The 16813-nt window shown below is 38.2% G+C and overlaps 1 protein-coding gene across 1 annotated transcript in view; it reads left to right on the top strand.

Moving 5' to 3' along the window:
• Positions 1 to 11209: 11209 nt before the first annotated feature.
• The window catches only part of SLC35F3 (solute carrier family 35 member F3), a 503654-nt gene continuing 498050 nt past the window's right edge, over positions 11210 to 16813 (top strand). Inside the window, exons 1-2 of the mRNA XM_044672361.1 lie at positions 11210 to 11262; positions 11809 to 12038. Of these exons, the coding sequence (XP_044528296.1) occupies positions 11210 to 11262; positions 11809 to 12038 (283 nt within the window). The remainder of the gene's footprint in view (positions 11263 to 11808; positions 12039 to 16813) is intronic.

Raw genomic sequence — 16813 nt, 5'->3', positions numbered from 1 at the left:
TACAGAATCTCAAATTCAGCATGCTAATCCTTTTACCCTTCCCTGATTGACTCCGTATCACACTCCCCACAGGGTCTGTTCCAGATATTTTCTTCTTATCTCATGCCAGCCACCTTTAACAACCCTTTCCCCCATCTCTCAGTAGAGGACCTTGTGTCATACTTTATTGAAAAACTGAGGCTGTCAGTCTCAAGCTCCCTTTCCTCCCCAATTTTATACCAAAAAAAAAAAAAAAACAACTTCACTCTACAGCCACTAATGATCTCATCATGGTTGAATCTAACTGCTTTTCTCAGTCTTCATATTTGAACTCTAGCACATTTAATAAAGATGATTCCTCTCTTTTCCTAGATATTCTCTCTCTTTTTAGGTTTTCATGAAAATACACTCTTGGTTCTCATTCTATTTATACTCCTCAGCATTATTTTTCAGTGTCTTTTCCTGGCCCATTGACATTCCCACACCATTTCTCTTTTCTCTCAAGACTCATTCAGTGACTCATCAGCTTTCTTGTGCTCAATTAATATATCTACACATATGATTCCCTAACTTATATATCTATCCCTAGTCTCTCTCATAAGCTCTAATTCCAAAGTGTTTATTTCAATATGGATGTCTCACAGGCATCTTAAACTCAAAATGTCTAAAAGAAAAGCAATTACCTTTCCCCCAAATCCATCCCTCTTTTAAAGTATATATTGCTGAGGCAGCTAGGTGGCTCAGTGGATAAAGAACCAAAATTAGAGACTGGAGGTCTTGGGTTAAAATCTGACCTCAGAGTCTTCCTAAGTCTGTGACCCTGGGCAAGTCACTTAACCTCCATTACCTAGCCCTTACTGCTCTTCTACCTTGGAACCAATACTTATTATTGAATATGAGATAGAAGGTTAAGGGAATTTAAAAATTCCCATTGCTGAAGAAGGCTACCACTATCTTTTCAACAACTTAGGTTTACAGACTTGGGGTCATCTACTCCATATTTTCACTCATCCCACATATTTAATCAATAGCCAAATATTGTCACTTCTATATCCACACCTCATATCTTTCCCGTTCTCTTCACTCACACAGTCACCACACCAATTTTAGCCCTCATCACCTCTCACCTAGACTATAGTAATAGCCTCCTTTTTGTTCCTGTTCAATTCTTCCTCATGCCCTCCCCCCATATCCAATCAGTTACCAAAGTGCTGTTAATATGACCTCTACAATATCTCTTCCATCTCTCACCTTCTCTCCATTCACCAGACAACTACTTTAGTTCAAACTCTTATCCCCTCTTTCCTGAATGACATCAGTAGCTTTCTAATTGGTCTCCATATCTCTAGTCAAACCCTTTCTTTTTTTTTTTAAACTTTACCTTCTGTTTTAGAATCAATATTAAGCATTGGTTCCAAGGCAAAAGAGATGTAAGGGCTAAGCAATTGGAGTTAAGTGACTTACCCAAAGTCACACAGCTAGAAAATGTCCACCTAGCTACCCCTCACCTTTTTTCTAATCCATCCACCAAAATACTTCCAAAATGCTATTCCTAAATCCCAGCTCAGACCATGTCAGTCCATTTCTGAAGAAGTTTTAGTGGTTCCCCAATGCCTCTACAATAATAATAAAAAAAAAAAGCCGCCTTTGTTCAGCATTTAAAGTCTTTCATAATCGGGCTCCAATCTAACTGATTTCACATTTATAATTCTCTTCCATTTCTTCTAGCTCCTATAATTTCTAGCCCCTTTCAACAATTAGCTTCAAGAATGAGCTTTCCTGATTCTGCTGATTATGAGTGCCCTAGTCCTGCCCCTGCAAAATTACTTTGCATTTATTTTTGAAATATTTTATGTTTATCTACAGGTTTATTTTTTGTCTACCAAAGTTCCTAAAAGAGGATATTTTCATTTCGTTTTATTTTTTCTTCTTAAAATTCCTTGGATCTATTATAGTGATTGGTATATGTTAGGTGCTTGTCATTGTTGTTCAGTTGTAACTGAAACTGTAACATGAAGTTGTAACTTTATGACCGCCATGGCATGCCAGGCCCTTCTAACCTCCATTATCTCTCTTTTATAAACCTTTATTTTCTGTCTCAAAATTAATACTGTGCATTGGTTTGGAGGCAAAAGAGCAGTAAGGGCTAAGCAACCGGGGTTCAAGTGACTTGCCCTGGGTCACATAACTAGGAAGTGTCTGAGGTCAAATTTGAACACCGAACCTTCCATTTCTAAGTTTGGTTGTCTACCCACTGAGCCATCTAGCTGCCCCTCCACTATCTCTTAAAGTCTGTTCTAGTTCATATTTATTATTTCCATGACACTATCTATCTTATCCTCTGCCATTCTCTTTTCCTTTTGCTCCAATCTTTCCACAAATCAGACACTTTGCCAGTTAGTCTTGTTTTCTCATCATATGGCCAAAGTATTAAGCTTTGTCTTCTATATTTAACTTTCCAGTGAATGTGGGATTTATTTCTTTTTGTATTGATTGATTCAATCTTCTTGTTGTCCAAGAAACTCTCAAAAGTCTTCTCCAGTATCACAATTCAAAAGCATTTATTGTGTAGCACTTAAGTTTCTTTCCTTAGAGTCCATTGAATTATATCACTAAAATCTAGATATATAAAATATTCCCCTGGCTCACAAATATAACAATGTGATTTAAAAAAGGAAATGAGATTAGTGTAGTAGGATTTGTTCTTTGTACAATCATAATGAAGTTTTATTATTGCCCCTTAATTCTCTAAATGCTTGCCCAACCATCCTATGTAGGGTGTCAAATAAAAATATCATCAGGAATCAGTGACTTCACTGTGTCCTTTTGAACTGTTAAAATTACTGTAATTACCCTTCTCCAGATATGTAGCATTTCTTTCCTTTAAGATCAGTCAGAGATTCCCAAGATTGACTCAGTAATGATATCTCCCAATTCTTTCAGTATCATGGGTTCATCTGGAGATTAGGAATCATCATGAGGGCTAGGTTCTTTCTTACTGTGATGAAAATGACAGCTTGTACTTATGTAGCCCTTAAAAGCATTATCATATTGAACCTTTTCAGCTATTCTATGAGGCAGGTATGATGGGTATTATTAGTCATTTTATTTTATCATTTCTTGAAATCTAATGGAATCATTAGCGTTCACTTTCCCAATTATAATTTTCAAGGTATTATTTTCTTCAGCACACTTCTGTGCCTCCTTTTCCATTTGGTCAATTCTGTTTTTCAAGATGATATTTTCTTCAGTGGTTTTTGTGCCTCCTTTTCAAAACTACTGGCTCTCTTTTCATAATTTTCTTGTATCACTTTCATTTCTTTCCCCAATTTTTCCTCTATTTATTTTATTTGATTTTTAAAAATCTCTTTTGAGCTCTTCCTGGAATTATTTTTGGGCCTTTGACCAATTTCACATTTTTTTCTTTGAAGTTTTGTAAATAGTCGTTTTGACTTTATTGTCTTCTTCTGGGTTCAAGTCTTGCTTTTCCCTGTCATCATAGTAACTTTTGTGCTCAGGGTTTTTGTTGTTTGCTTATTTTTCCCAGCCTGTTTCTTCACTTATGTCTTTATGTTAGATTTGGGTTCTGTTTTCGGGGTGAAGAAGACACTCTCCCAAGCTTTAATTGTTTCTTACTACTGTTCTCAAACCTACCTTTGAGAATCTGCAGGTTTTTGGGTCTTCTAAGGTGGTATGACCTAAAGAGAGATGTGATCACTGCCCTCTTGGTCTGTGTTCTAGCCAGTTCTCTTTCCTGGAACTGAGATGAGGGCTTCTGACTCCTGTTTCTGTAAGCACAAGTGAGCTAGTATTCCTATTAGCTCTAAGATTGCTTCTTGGAACTTTATATGGGCAAATCAACAGAGTCTGTACCTAATGCCAGCAAAGAGTCCCCTGTAACTTCCTTCTGACCAGTTGTCTGACCCTCTTACCATTTTTGGATCAAGAGCTCCCAAAGCTGCTATTGCTTCCACTGATAAACTGCCTCCAAGGATTGCTGCTAAAACCTGCAAGTCTATAAAAGGAAATTCTTTGTTCTCTTTGAGTTTACACTCTGAAAGGGAATCCTTTATTTCCTTTGTCTATTTTGAGTTAACACTTTGGTTAACAATAACTTAAGTACCCCTACTTAGTACCTCACGACTGAAAACAGGAATAACTCTCTTTTGTCTACTTTTAAATTGAATCAACAAAATATTGAACACTCTACTTAGTACTAGGTGAAAAGCTAGCAAGTTACTTAGAAAATTTACACCCTTAGCTATGAATCTTTTTGATGAGAACTTAACCTTCAGAAGGTGAGAAGTCCATTCCAGAGACACTGCCCCCTGGGCAGTACTAGACAATTTGGAAACTGTGATTGGCCCCTGTGGAGAGGGGCAGGAACAAGAAGTCACAATAAAAGTAAGACTCAAACTCCCTCAGGGCAGATTGTCTTTGAGAAGATAGTCTGAAGAGATTGTGTTCTGAAAATAATCTTGGAAAGTCTTTGAGGGAGCTTTGCTGGAGACTACACCTTGGTTTGGATCATTGGCTCAGTGCTTGGCTCCTACTTGGGCTCTGACTCTTGGATTACTTCATTGGGTGAGTAAAAGGCTGACCCCTTTCCTAGCTTCTGGAAGAGACTGGCTTTCATCTTGGAGGAGATCATATGGTTACTCACTACCAGCCTTCCTGGTTGAGAGCTAATTAATCTCTGCCTGGATTAAGCAGACCCAGAGCAAAACATTTGGGTTGATAGAATAGATAACTTCTCTTTCCCTTTCACATTCTCTTCTTTATTGTTTCTTCTATTTATAAATGCTTGTAAATAAATTTCTGACTCAAGATATAATAAATATTGGCGACCACATTTAACCCTTACAAGTCTGCACTGGACTCCAAGTCCAACCCCAAGTCCAAGTCCCACTAAGACAGACCTTTCTTGCCAATCTCCTAAATTGTCATGGAATGGAAAATTGTTTCATTACAAACTTTTGTTGACTCTGATGCTCCAGAATCCTATTTGAGGTGAATTTTTTTCAAGTTGTTTGGATGATAATTTGGGAAATCTCAGGTTAGTCTCTGCCTTACCTCCACTCTCTTGATTCTGCCTCAATTATTGCTAGTTTAAATGTAAAGTTAGAAAGTTGACATCCCCATATTAATTATTTGATAAATGTAGGTTTTTTTCAATGGAGAAATAAGATTTTCTATGTCCTATGATTTCTTCATCAGGTACAAATTCATCCTTATTTGGGTCCAGAACAGAATAGCACAATTGACTAAACAAATTAGTTAAATAAACTCCTGGAGCTTTAAATGATAAGACAATTCAAGAGTTGCTTAATCAGGCATGAAACAGTCTAATGGAGTTCCATGTTGGGAGATGTGGAACACAGTCATCTTTGGTGGGGAAAAAGGAAGAGCTTCTTTCTTTCTGTCTCTAAATCCCACCAAAAGCAATTCCATATGTGAAATAAGACAAGTAGGAAACAATACCTACATATCAGAATGGAAAGAGGTACACAGAAAACAAATAGAAATGAAGAAAGACAGCAACCCAAGGGAGGAACCAACCTTAGGGAGCATGACTCTCATGAAAAAGAAAAATGTCATCTGTGAATTCTACAAAGCTCTTAAAGCCCAATCGAGAATTACTTCTAAAGGAAACTTCAAGAAGAGTCTACAAAGGTATACAAAGGCTTCCAATGGCCATGAGCTGTGAATTTATCCTTTGACCACATTTATTCTCTTTACAGATGCCTCACAACTATCATACTGTTTATTTAAATTCGCTCTTCCCTATATTCTGTCTATACTTCTGGAAGAGTAACTGTTCTTACCATACTGTCTTAGTAAATACATACCTTTCCTAAAAAGATAATTAAATCAATTGTCCAATTGTTTACAGAAAACACAGAAGCAAGAGCTCATATTGAGAGTTATCATACTAGAAGTGTTATGTCTAGTACCCTGGGTATAATTCTGGTGAATTCATTCTTTGTGTGTGAATATGACTTGGGGAAGTATTCCTGGAGTAGTTGCCACATAAAGAATAGGAAACCAAAACTCAGAGAGGTTAAGTGACTTGCCTATGAACATACAGCTAACAAATGTCAGAGGTAGTTTCTCTTGTTTCTAATTCCTATTGTTTTCCTGAATATAATTCCAACATTCTATCCACAATGTAATGTTACCTTTCTAAATCTACCTCCCTACTTATCTTGAACATTAATTCTATAGTTAGTTTTGTTCTGCTCTTTTTCACACAAAGTTCTTTTCCTTAACAGAAGAAACACCAAAGAAGTTTTTTCTCTCCATTTTGTCATCATTTATCCACCTCAATAAGGATGATGAATCTTTTTTCAACTGCCTTTTATAAATTTAACAAAAAGGAGAGAAACTTATTGGTTTTATCTTTCTTATAACATTTACTAGATCATTCTAGGCTTTTGCATTCTAGCCGGTTCTTTTACAGGATTATGCCATATCTTTGCATTTATTCTCTAATCTAGCCATCTTGTATAAATAAATATATATATATATGTAATTTTTCAAATCTAAGTTGTTTGATAAGTTCCTTATATTGCCAAATTAGTATATTCAGACAATTGTCTCCTATCCTCCTCATAAGAATTGTTTCTTTGTATATCCAAAATTTTGAGATTCAAAACTTCCCATCTTTGTTTGACTAACTTCTGCTATGGAATTTAAGCACACAGAATCCTATGTATACTTTCTCTGAACCTTACTAAAATGTACAGTACATTTCAGACTATGTTCAGCTTTAATGTCCATCCCCCTTTATCACAAATTCCCACCGTGATTCCCATCATTTTCACCCCAGAAACCAATACATCTTTTATAGTTAGGATTAAAAAAATTCAGAAAGGCAGCAAGTTGGTGTGGCAGATGAAATGCCAGTCCTGAAGTCAGGAAGAATGATCTGGCCTTAGATATTTAATAGCTGTGTGACTGGGCAAGGTCTTTCACCCTTTTTGCCTCCTTTTTCTTATTTGTAAAATAAGCTTGAGGAGGACTAGCAAAGTTTCCTCTCTGCAGTGAGTAAAGACTGTATTCAACAATAGAGAAAAATTCAGTCTTGACAAGGGGTTTATCTGTTTGTTTTTGCAGTGCCTGGGAGGTACAGAAATACTACCAGTGAGGGTCAATGCAAAGTTGCGAAATACTCCATGATAGGGAGTAATGCCTTAACTAGTTTACTGCTAATATTTATGCAGGAGGAACCAATATAGAGAATTACCAGTGAGAGAGTAACTGCAGTGGGGCAATATCTGCTGGGAGCCCTGCTTAGGTATGCCTCTAAGTGCCTGAGACTAGATGATTTCTTGGGACATCCCTGTTCACCTTTATTTTCAAGGGCTCATTCAGTGATACCTGCTCAATTAGATTCTTATTTGTTTGTTTAAATTTATTGTGCAGCATTAAGAGGTGGTATAATTTAGTGAATAAAGAGCTAATCTTGAAGCCAGGAAGAGATGGATTCAAATCCTTCTTTCATGATATAATGGCTGTGTGACCCTGAGCAAACTGCCTAACATAGCACTCTCTAAGATTTTAAATTGCAGAGGTGGTGCTAACCTGATTTAGTGAAGGGATTTTTCTCATCTGAGAGTTCCCTACACTAGTGAAATCACAGGCCCAGTTTCTATCTTATCTGTCATATTACGGCCAATGTGAGCAGCTAGTGTACTGGGCATGGGGAGGGAAAAAGGAGGGGCTATGCACAGATTCTCTGAATTCCCATTTTTGTACTCTGAGCCAAGCAAGTGAAAAAAATCCCTCAAAATATAATTGACCCTTTTGGTGATGTTTTTGAAATGTCTTGTGCTCATAAACTTTTTCCTCTCCTTCTCTAGTTCGAATTCTTTTCTAAACCAGTTGGGAAGAAAGAATGGTAGGCAGAAAATTGGTGTGTGACTGGTATGCATACCACTTTAGTGATCTCTGAGGAACTGTGGCAAAAAGGAAAGATGCTACTGAACTGGAGGTGGGAGATGTTGCCATTTTCAAAAAAAGGAAGGTGGTGGACACTTCAAATAATAGTCTGGATAACTTGATAAGTTCTAGTAAAATTTTGGAAAGAATTGCCAAAAGGTTAGTTTGCGAGCACTTAGATATGGAAGTAGTTCTCATAATAAACCAGTATGTATTCATTAAGAGCAAACCATGCCTAACTAGCATCACTTTATTTTTGGGCAAGGTTTCCAGACATGTAGCTCTAGAAAAAGTATTGTAGATCTAGATACTATATCTAGATTAGAGCAAAGCACTTGACTAAGGGTCTCATGGTATATAGATGGACAAGATAGACATAGATGGTGAATGAAGTCACTTCAGATCCATTGCTTGACCCCTCTCAAAGGCTATTGATTTAATAGATCAAAGAGGTTGGCGGGATCTTCTCTGTGAAGTGACAAGAGCTCTGGTCCTTGATCCTTTTCCATTCAACATTTATATTAATGGTTTGGATAAAAGTATAAATGTTATACAGGTCAAATTTTCAGATAAGTAAGAGCTGAAAGGGATAAGGAAGTTTTATTCCTAAAAATCTTGACAGACTAGAGCACTGAACTGTCTTTAATTTAAAGATGAAACTTAATAGGGATGTAATCTTTTAGTTCTTACATTGGGATTTATCAATTTCATTTGGGCATTATAAGAAGGAAGAAACATAACCATACAATAGTTTGTCTAAAGAAGATCTCTAGATTTTAATGGACTACAAGCCCACTATTGGGCTCAATTCAGGGCACCATATTTGATAGGGGACATTACTAAGCTGGATGACAACAGAGGAAAATGGCCAAGTTACTGAAGATTATAGAAGCCATACCATGTGAAGATTAGCTAAAGTTATTCAACCAATGAGGATTCTTAGAGAAGAGATTAGAGAAGACTTAGAAGGCAGTTATGATTTTCATCTTTACAATCTGAAAGGTTATCATTTAGAAGAATCATTGATCCTTTTCCATTCAACATATTTATATCATTGTTCAGTTTAGGAGGGAGGCCAGAATTACATTCAAGCTATGAAAAGACAGATTTTAGCTGAATATTAGAAACAACTAAAAATCAATCAAATGATCAATAAACATTCATTAAGTACCTACTATATGCCAGGTCTTTGTTAGTGTTTAAAAGAAATTCATAGAAACCCTCCTTTGGAAGGGAATGGCCTAAATGATGTCTGATTGTCTCTTATGTGAATGGTTTTAGGAAGGAACCATGGATTCTTTCCCTTGCTCTGCCTGGAACTCCCTTTGTGAGTGTCTTTTGTGTGTATGTGTAAAAACCAAGTATCAACATTTAATAATACAATTTACTTGGCAAACTCTCAAGAAATTAAGTAATTGTACATATTTATAATTAATCTACTTAGTCTTCATAATCACCATCATGTCCTAGTAGATAGAAAATTGCCCTTGGTGTGAAGAAGGTTGAAGTTCAAGTCCCATCTCTAACATACTCACTAAGTGGAGCTAGGCAAATCACAGAGCCTCTGTGTTCTAGAAAACTCTCTAAGACTGAGTTTCAAGAAGGTGTTGATATCCATTGGGGAATTTCTCTCCCCTCCCCCCCACCCAGTTCTCAATAAACTAAAATCACATGTCCAGTCTTTATTCCTAACATCTATCAAGTGAAGTGAAATGGGGAACTTGAGAGTTAGAAAGGCAAAATGATTGAAAATATCAATGCAATCAGCAAACATTTATTGCAAAGAAATGGAAAGATTGTCTTAGGTATAGGATAAAGTCTGTAGCACCTTGCTGTGAATATTGCAAACTCCCATTCATGAATTCTTCCTAGAACCTCCATTTTGGGAAAGGGTTTAGATTAGCTATTCTTCATACTCCAGACATACACACTCAGGTACCAACTCTTCCTCCCCCTTTTCAACTCCTCTTTTTCTTCTTGGTCCTATAGTCCTAATGTTCAGCATAGTGCCTGGCCCATAGTAGGCACTTAATAAATGCTTGCTTGTTGTTGACTGTTGACAATATTTGCTTAAGCACATTGAAATTACTTCTTTTTTTTTTTTTAAACCCTTAACTTCTGTGTATTGGCTCCTAGGTGGAAGAGTGGTAAGGGTGGGCAATGGAGGTCAAGTGACTTTCCCAGGGTCACACAGCTGGGAAGTGTCTGAGGCCAGATTTGAACCTAGGACCTCCCGTCTCTAGGCCTGACTCTCAATCCACTGAGCTACCCAGCTGCCCCTTGACATTACTTCTTGAGGAGAAAATAGATGCTTAAAGGGAGCTGAGTAAATGCAAACCGAAAAGTGAGGCAAAAAGAAAATAACATTTGTGATTTCTGGTTAGAAAGTGAATTTCCTGAGAATGACTTCTGGTTTAGGGATTACTATCAGGCTGGACATAGGATAGCCAGAAGATTTAGGCAAAGACATCGTCTTTTGCTCTTGCCTTGATAATGTTCTTATATATTCCACAATCTGTAGGCATTCAGAGTTTGGTTTTATGAACGCAGAAATGGATTGTTGTAATGGTCATTTTTATAACCCACACCAACCAAAAGATCAAGTCTTTTTTATAGGCGGATGACAAATATGACCAAGTTAAATACTGTGTGATTTACCTGGTTGCAAAATGAGGGACGAGAGATGGGCCCACTGCAAAGGTTGAGATGATGGGCTGGGCAGGGCTAGGTTGAGCTCCGCTGGGCTGGGTTCATAAGAGAGGTAGAGGATGCAGATGGGAGGGGGAGGGCAGCAGCGCCCCCGCCTGGTTCCCTCTGTCGACAGCGAAGGGTACAGTCACCGCCTGGCCCCAGGTGCCGCTGGAGCGCCAGCTTTCCTCCTCTGTTCCCTGCCTCCTGCACGGGGCTGTGGGGCTAGGAGGCGGGATCTGGGACTTCTGGGGCAGCAGCATCCCTAGCAGGGCAGCCGCTGACTGGACTCAGCCTCCTACAGTTCCCAGGAGGTGCGCGCGGACTGGGGACTTAGCCCCCTAGAGCTGCCTGGATCTCTCCAGACGGTTTTGAAGTCCTCGGGTTTGGAGCGAGGAAAGGGGACCCACGAGGAGGAAGGGGCAAAGGAGGCGCGGGGACCAGCAGAGTCTCTCTTCTGCGGCTCTTAGCTGACAACCCTGCCCTCTAGAGAAGCGCATCTCCGCTTTTTCCCTTTGCCCCTGCGGCCGGTGAGAGCCCCCGCCGGCAGCACCCATCTGCCTGAAGTCTGGGAGCGCCCAGCCCCTCTCCGCTCTTCCCTATGGGGATCCGAGAGTTTCCAAACGGCGCACCCAGGGGCAAAACCATCGCGATGTGAGTAGTGCAAGTGGACAGGAGCCTGGGGAGTACAGACGGAGGAATCGACCCTGGGGTAGGGTTGGACAGAAGGCCACCAATGGTTTCTGCTTTATGCCATCCTTACGCCGAGGGTGACCCCGTTCCCACCTGCCTTTGGGTCAGGGACAAAGAGCTAATGGAAAAGGTTGAAGGAGGGAGCAGCTAGAGAAGTTGTATTTTATTTATTTTGTAATTATGTTTGGTTCTTTCCTCTCTGAGATCACAATACCCAGAGATCTGGTGTCCTCCAATCCCACCCAACTCATACTCCCTTGACAAAGCAGCAGAAGGGACTTGAACCTGATGCTTGCAGGAGTGGAGAGGGGAAAGAGATAGGGGCAAAGAAGGGACGGGAGGGAGGAAGAACGGGTGGTCCCTCAGCCTCCACCTGCATGTTGGAGATATAGGGACTGCTTTCTCTCTCTTACTTCTTCCTTCAGATCGGCTTATAGGATTTATTTATTTCCTTTCTTCTCTCCCTCATCCTCGCCTCCTTTGCTTGGAAATCCCTGCTGACTTCAGTGGCATGAGGAGGTCACCCGACGTCAGCCCCCGGAGGCTGTCGGACATCAGTCCTCAGCTCAGGCAGCTCAAATACTTGGTGGTAGACGAAGCGATTAAAGAGGATTTGAAATGGTCTCGATCTGTGGAGGATCTCACCAGCGCATCTGTGGGACTCACGTCTATCGAGGAGCGGATTCTGCGCATCACTGGCTACTACGGCTACCAGCCCTGGGCAGCCAGCTACAAAAGTAAGGCTCTTTCCACGATTTTCCCATCGTCTCTCCCAGACACAGGCAGCAACTGCAGACTCAGCGCCCCTATCTAACTTTTCTGTGCCCAAGGTTAGCAGCTTTAGAAAGGGTTGTGGGGCAAGACTTTTTGACCTTCACTAGCCAACTATCCTAAATCTCTCAACTTCTGTGTCTCTTTTTGCTCATCTATATAACCCACCCCTGGTTCCAGAAAGTAAAAGGGAACTGGGGTTTGGGGAAGAACTAAATAATTAATTAGTTCAGAATTCAAAGTGTTGTGGACCTAGTAGCTTCCATGTGCATCTCAAGGCTTTACCCAGGATGAGTACCAACTCACTGTTGTTGGCAGCTCTTGGCATTTAGCCAGATTCTTAGCTCCTCTTGCTTTCCCTTAGGGCATGTTTATGCAAGGTGAATTTAGGAGTGACAATTTACACCTACCCTTTCCTTTGTCCTCTATGCTTATCATTCTGCTGAAATGATATTTTACTGGTTCTAGTTGTTGACAGTGTGGTCTCTGCAAGATGGATGGCAAATGCTATGTGAAAGTCAGTCAACTACCATTTAATGGGCACTTCCTTTGTGACGGGCACTTCCTTTGTGCTAGGCACTGTGCTAAGCATTGGAATAGTTGAAACTTTCTTTTGTGGGTACCTCACGTGATATCTTTGTGAATATTTTACTTAACCAAACCAAATTCACTACATAATCAAGTTTAAGTAGCTGGTATTTCCTGCCACTCAGTGTGGAAGACAATGGTTGAAAACAAATGTAAGGCACTAATAAATCTGTTCATACTCTCCTGATACAATATGATAGGCAAAAAGGAGTCTCGCACTTGCCTCCCCAATATAAGGAAGCAATATAGAAAAATTTGCTTTGGGATGATGTCTAAGAGTTTTGAAGATTTCTAAAGGCTTTATTCATGTTCATTGCTTGGATTAGGTTCATCTTCTGTTGGTTCCTAGGAGAAAAAATCAGGCTTTTGCTTCTATCGATTATCACTCCTAAAAATATTACTGTCTTTATGTCATTTATAATGTCCCTCTATCCTGGCAGTTGTCTAAGTTAGTAATAAGTCATTTGTGGGAAGAAAAAATGAATTTGAATATTTTTTAACAAGAACCATTGTGATTGCATCTGGGTCAAAATAAGTCTTATATTCTCTTTCATCTTCTGTCTACCTATACTAAAACTTTCCTGGGGATATGGACTTTATATTACACTGAAAAGAGGTAAGGAGGCAAATTTTCCTTCCTTTCCTTCCTTTATCTTTACTTTTCTTTTTTTTTTCCTATAAAAAGCCAGACACAGGGTAAGAAAAAATTAAGATACATTATAAGCAATTTTTCAAAAATGTGTTTGTTTTATTTTTCCCCTTTGTGACATAGCCTATGCTTCTCTTTCCACTTTTTAAAATTACCGAAGGGAGCTTTAAAAGAGGGCAGGCCTTCAGGATTTATCTGCTCTTTCCTTGAAATCATAGTAATATTTTTACCTTTCCAATTCTTTCAGTCACTGGCACCATTTGCTCACTGGGAAAAGAATAACCTATATACCAAGGTTGTAACTTTAGATATAAAAGATATCCCTTCTTGAAATGAAACTACTGCTTCTGTTCAAATGCATTTAGTAATTAAGTCAATCCTGTCCTGTAGTATTAAAGTTATTCTTAAATGGAATTCTACTCCCCCACTAATTTGAGATATTATTGACAGATAGAGGCAGCCTGGCATAGTAGATAGAGAGCTGTGACCCATGAGTCAGGAAGACCTAGATTTTAGTTCTACTTGCTTCTGACATATAACAACTGGGTGACCCTGGAAAAATCATTTAACCTCTTCATGCCTCAAGAATCAAAAGTATAAGTTGCAAAGAAATCATTATCTACATTGGTAGGGAAGTGGTGCCCTGGAAGCCCCCCATGTCCATGATTTCACTCACACTTTCCAGACTGACAGAGCATTCATTAACAGATTAGGCTGTAGTGATTGTTGCTTTATAAATAAACCCAATTTATTCTACTCTCTCTTTCCCTTGGGGGAATGGTTATTTATTGCAAGATATTTTATTTTTATAAAAATGCTTTGGGCAACAGATGAAATTTTGAGTGAATTAATGATGTTTTAAAGTTGAAAATGGCAGGGAATGATATTTTATTAATATGCCCACAGAGGTTTTAGGATACCATTCTTGCTTGCTGCCATTTCTAATTAAGTATGTGGAAAGGCTTATCTATTTCTTGTTTTCTGCTGTTTACTTCAGTTGTTGCTGTTATATTTAAAGCATAGATTTGGATTATTTTTAAATGCTAATCTTACCATGCCCTGAGTAAATTATAGGAAGCTTTAAGCCTTTCCCTTAAAATGAGCTTGTCATTCTAAGATACAGTAATAATTTATACTTCATGACATTCATCTTTCAGAATTCTTTATCTCTGTCCCAACTCAAGAAGTTGCCAAGTAACAGTTTCTAGGCTCTATTTGATAGGTGCAGATCAACTGCTTTTTGTAGGAAAAAAATTACCCAAATACCACTTACATGAGAAATTATGTGTACTTGTACTCTTAGTTTCTTATATTAGGTGACTCATAGTTAAATAGAGCATTCACAAACAGGCCCAAAGCCAGGTTTCCCTTAGTATTCTTCAGTCAATCCATATAAATAAGTGATAGCTTTATAAGAATTATAGTAAAAAGTCCTGGAATATAATCTGATTCTAAAAGATCTATACAGTCCCCAACACTGGACTGGTGATTAAACTGCAGAGGACCGAGTTTTATAAACCCCAAAGGACTAGGTAATTGTTAGCTATTATTCAGAAGGAGCCCAATGGTCCTGACCTGTCTGAGTCTGAATTTACTTCTGCCAAAGATCCTTTCTCATCTCTCCTGCCCATTAATGATGGGCCATCAGACTTGGTGCTTGAAACTCTTTCCTTTGTCCCTCTTAATTCCTAACCCAGCTCCAAATTGTTACTTTAAAATTTAAAAAAAGGTGGGGAGGCTAATTTGCCATTATTGGCTTTCATTATAGCAAGAATATTTTAGAATCAGGAAGTGCTTGGCTTTGGAGACACCTATTTAAACAATTTCCTGTCTTCCTACCTACCATTTTCCTTCTTTTACCAAGGACAGCTAGGTGGCTCAGTGGATAAAATTCCAGGAATGTAATCAAGATAGACCTGAGTTGAAATATATACTCAGAAGCTTACTAATTGTTTGATCCTGGGCAAGTCTTCTAACCTCTACTTGCCTCGGTTTCCTTACTTCACAGTGTTCAAATGAGATAATATTTGCAAAGCCCTTAGCACAGTGCCTGACACACGGTAGGCATTATATCAATATTATTTTACCAGAGTTATTTATTTTACCAGAATTAAGATATAACAAAAGTAATGACTGAGCTTTGATTTCCTTCTTTCCTCTTTTCCTCCTCTGTCCTCTAGTAAAAATATTGATAAATAGTGGAATGACTATAAAAGGTAGTCACAAGGGGGAAAATATAAACTGAAGTGCATATATGTATATATAAATATGTATAATGAGCAAAAATTAAAGTTGAGTGGGTATTGACTAGCTGGATGCTTCGGATCATTTCTTATACGGCCCAGAGTTTTTCTGATGTTTATATGAATGGTATTAACCATGCTAAGACAAAAGTCACCAATAAAAAGACAAATAAATAAAAGAAAATTATATTGACATAAATGAAACAGCATATTTTTGTAGAAGGAACACTGGATTTGAAGTCAGAAGGTCTGGGTCTAGATTCCAATTCTGTTATTTGCTAGACTATAAAGTACTTGAAGACAGGGATTTTATTTCATCTTATTCATACTTTTATCCCCATTGTTTAACCTGGGGCCTGGCAAATAACAGATGCTTATTAAATGTTTATTGACATTATTTATATCACTTTGGGAAAGTCCCTTATCTTCTCTTCTCTCAGTCTGTTTTCTCACTTAGAAAATGAAGGAATGAACTGGAATCTATGACACTTCTAGCTTTTAAATGGTATGATAAATCATATGGTATATATATGCCCTGATCTAAAAACATAAAACAAAAACTTCAAATCTAGATATCTAAATTGAATTAATTAAGAGGTCAATATATAATGAAGGATTCTTTGGTTTCCGAAAGACCAATTTGTACTTGGGGTAGGAGAAGACGTACTTTAAATAATGAACTAAATATTTTTTATTTATTTTTAAAGTTTTATAATTTTTAAAAATATTTAAGATATTTTTATAGTACAATTTTATCCATACACATTTTTTTTTCAGAAACCTAGTACATAAAGTTAGGTTATATATATCTTAAAGTATATACATTTTTCCTACTGCTAGTCTATACAGAGATCACCAAGGCCTGAACTTTTAGGCTAGCCAATTCTTCCCATGGCACCAGATTCTCCGCTTTGAACTGATTAAAGAGATACTACCTTCAGACAAATAATTTTTACCCCTCACTGTCTTTTAAACTTCCTTGAATACTGAATTCTATTTTAAGTAACTGAAAACCTTTTTTAGGGTCTCTGGGTCTATTTGGATTCAAAGATATGCCATATGTGAACCCCAATTGTGGCTCCCTCTTATTTTGCCACTGCTCTAGTATCATGGTGTCTAACATCCACTTTTCCCCTGTATGTCTACTGTGTCCACCCACTCCAGGCTACAAATTTAGAAGTAATATTAAAGGATAAGATAATTAGAAGTATATAAAAATGAAACCTACCGTCTCTCAAGCTCAATGGCACCTTAGATTTCT

This window comes from Gracilinanus agilis, chromosome 4, assembly GCF_016433145.1.
Source record: "Gracilinanus agilis isolate LMUSP501 chromosome 4, AgileGrace, whole genome shotgun sequence".
Lineage (NCBI taxonomy): Eukaryota > Metazoa > Chordata > Mammalia > Didelphimorphia > Didelphidae > Gracilinanus > Gracilinanus agilis.
Note: the sequence above shows the minus strand (reverse complement) of the source record. Positions and strands in the feature narration are given on the sequence as shown.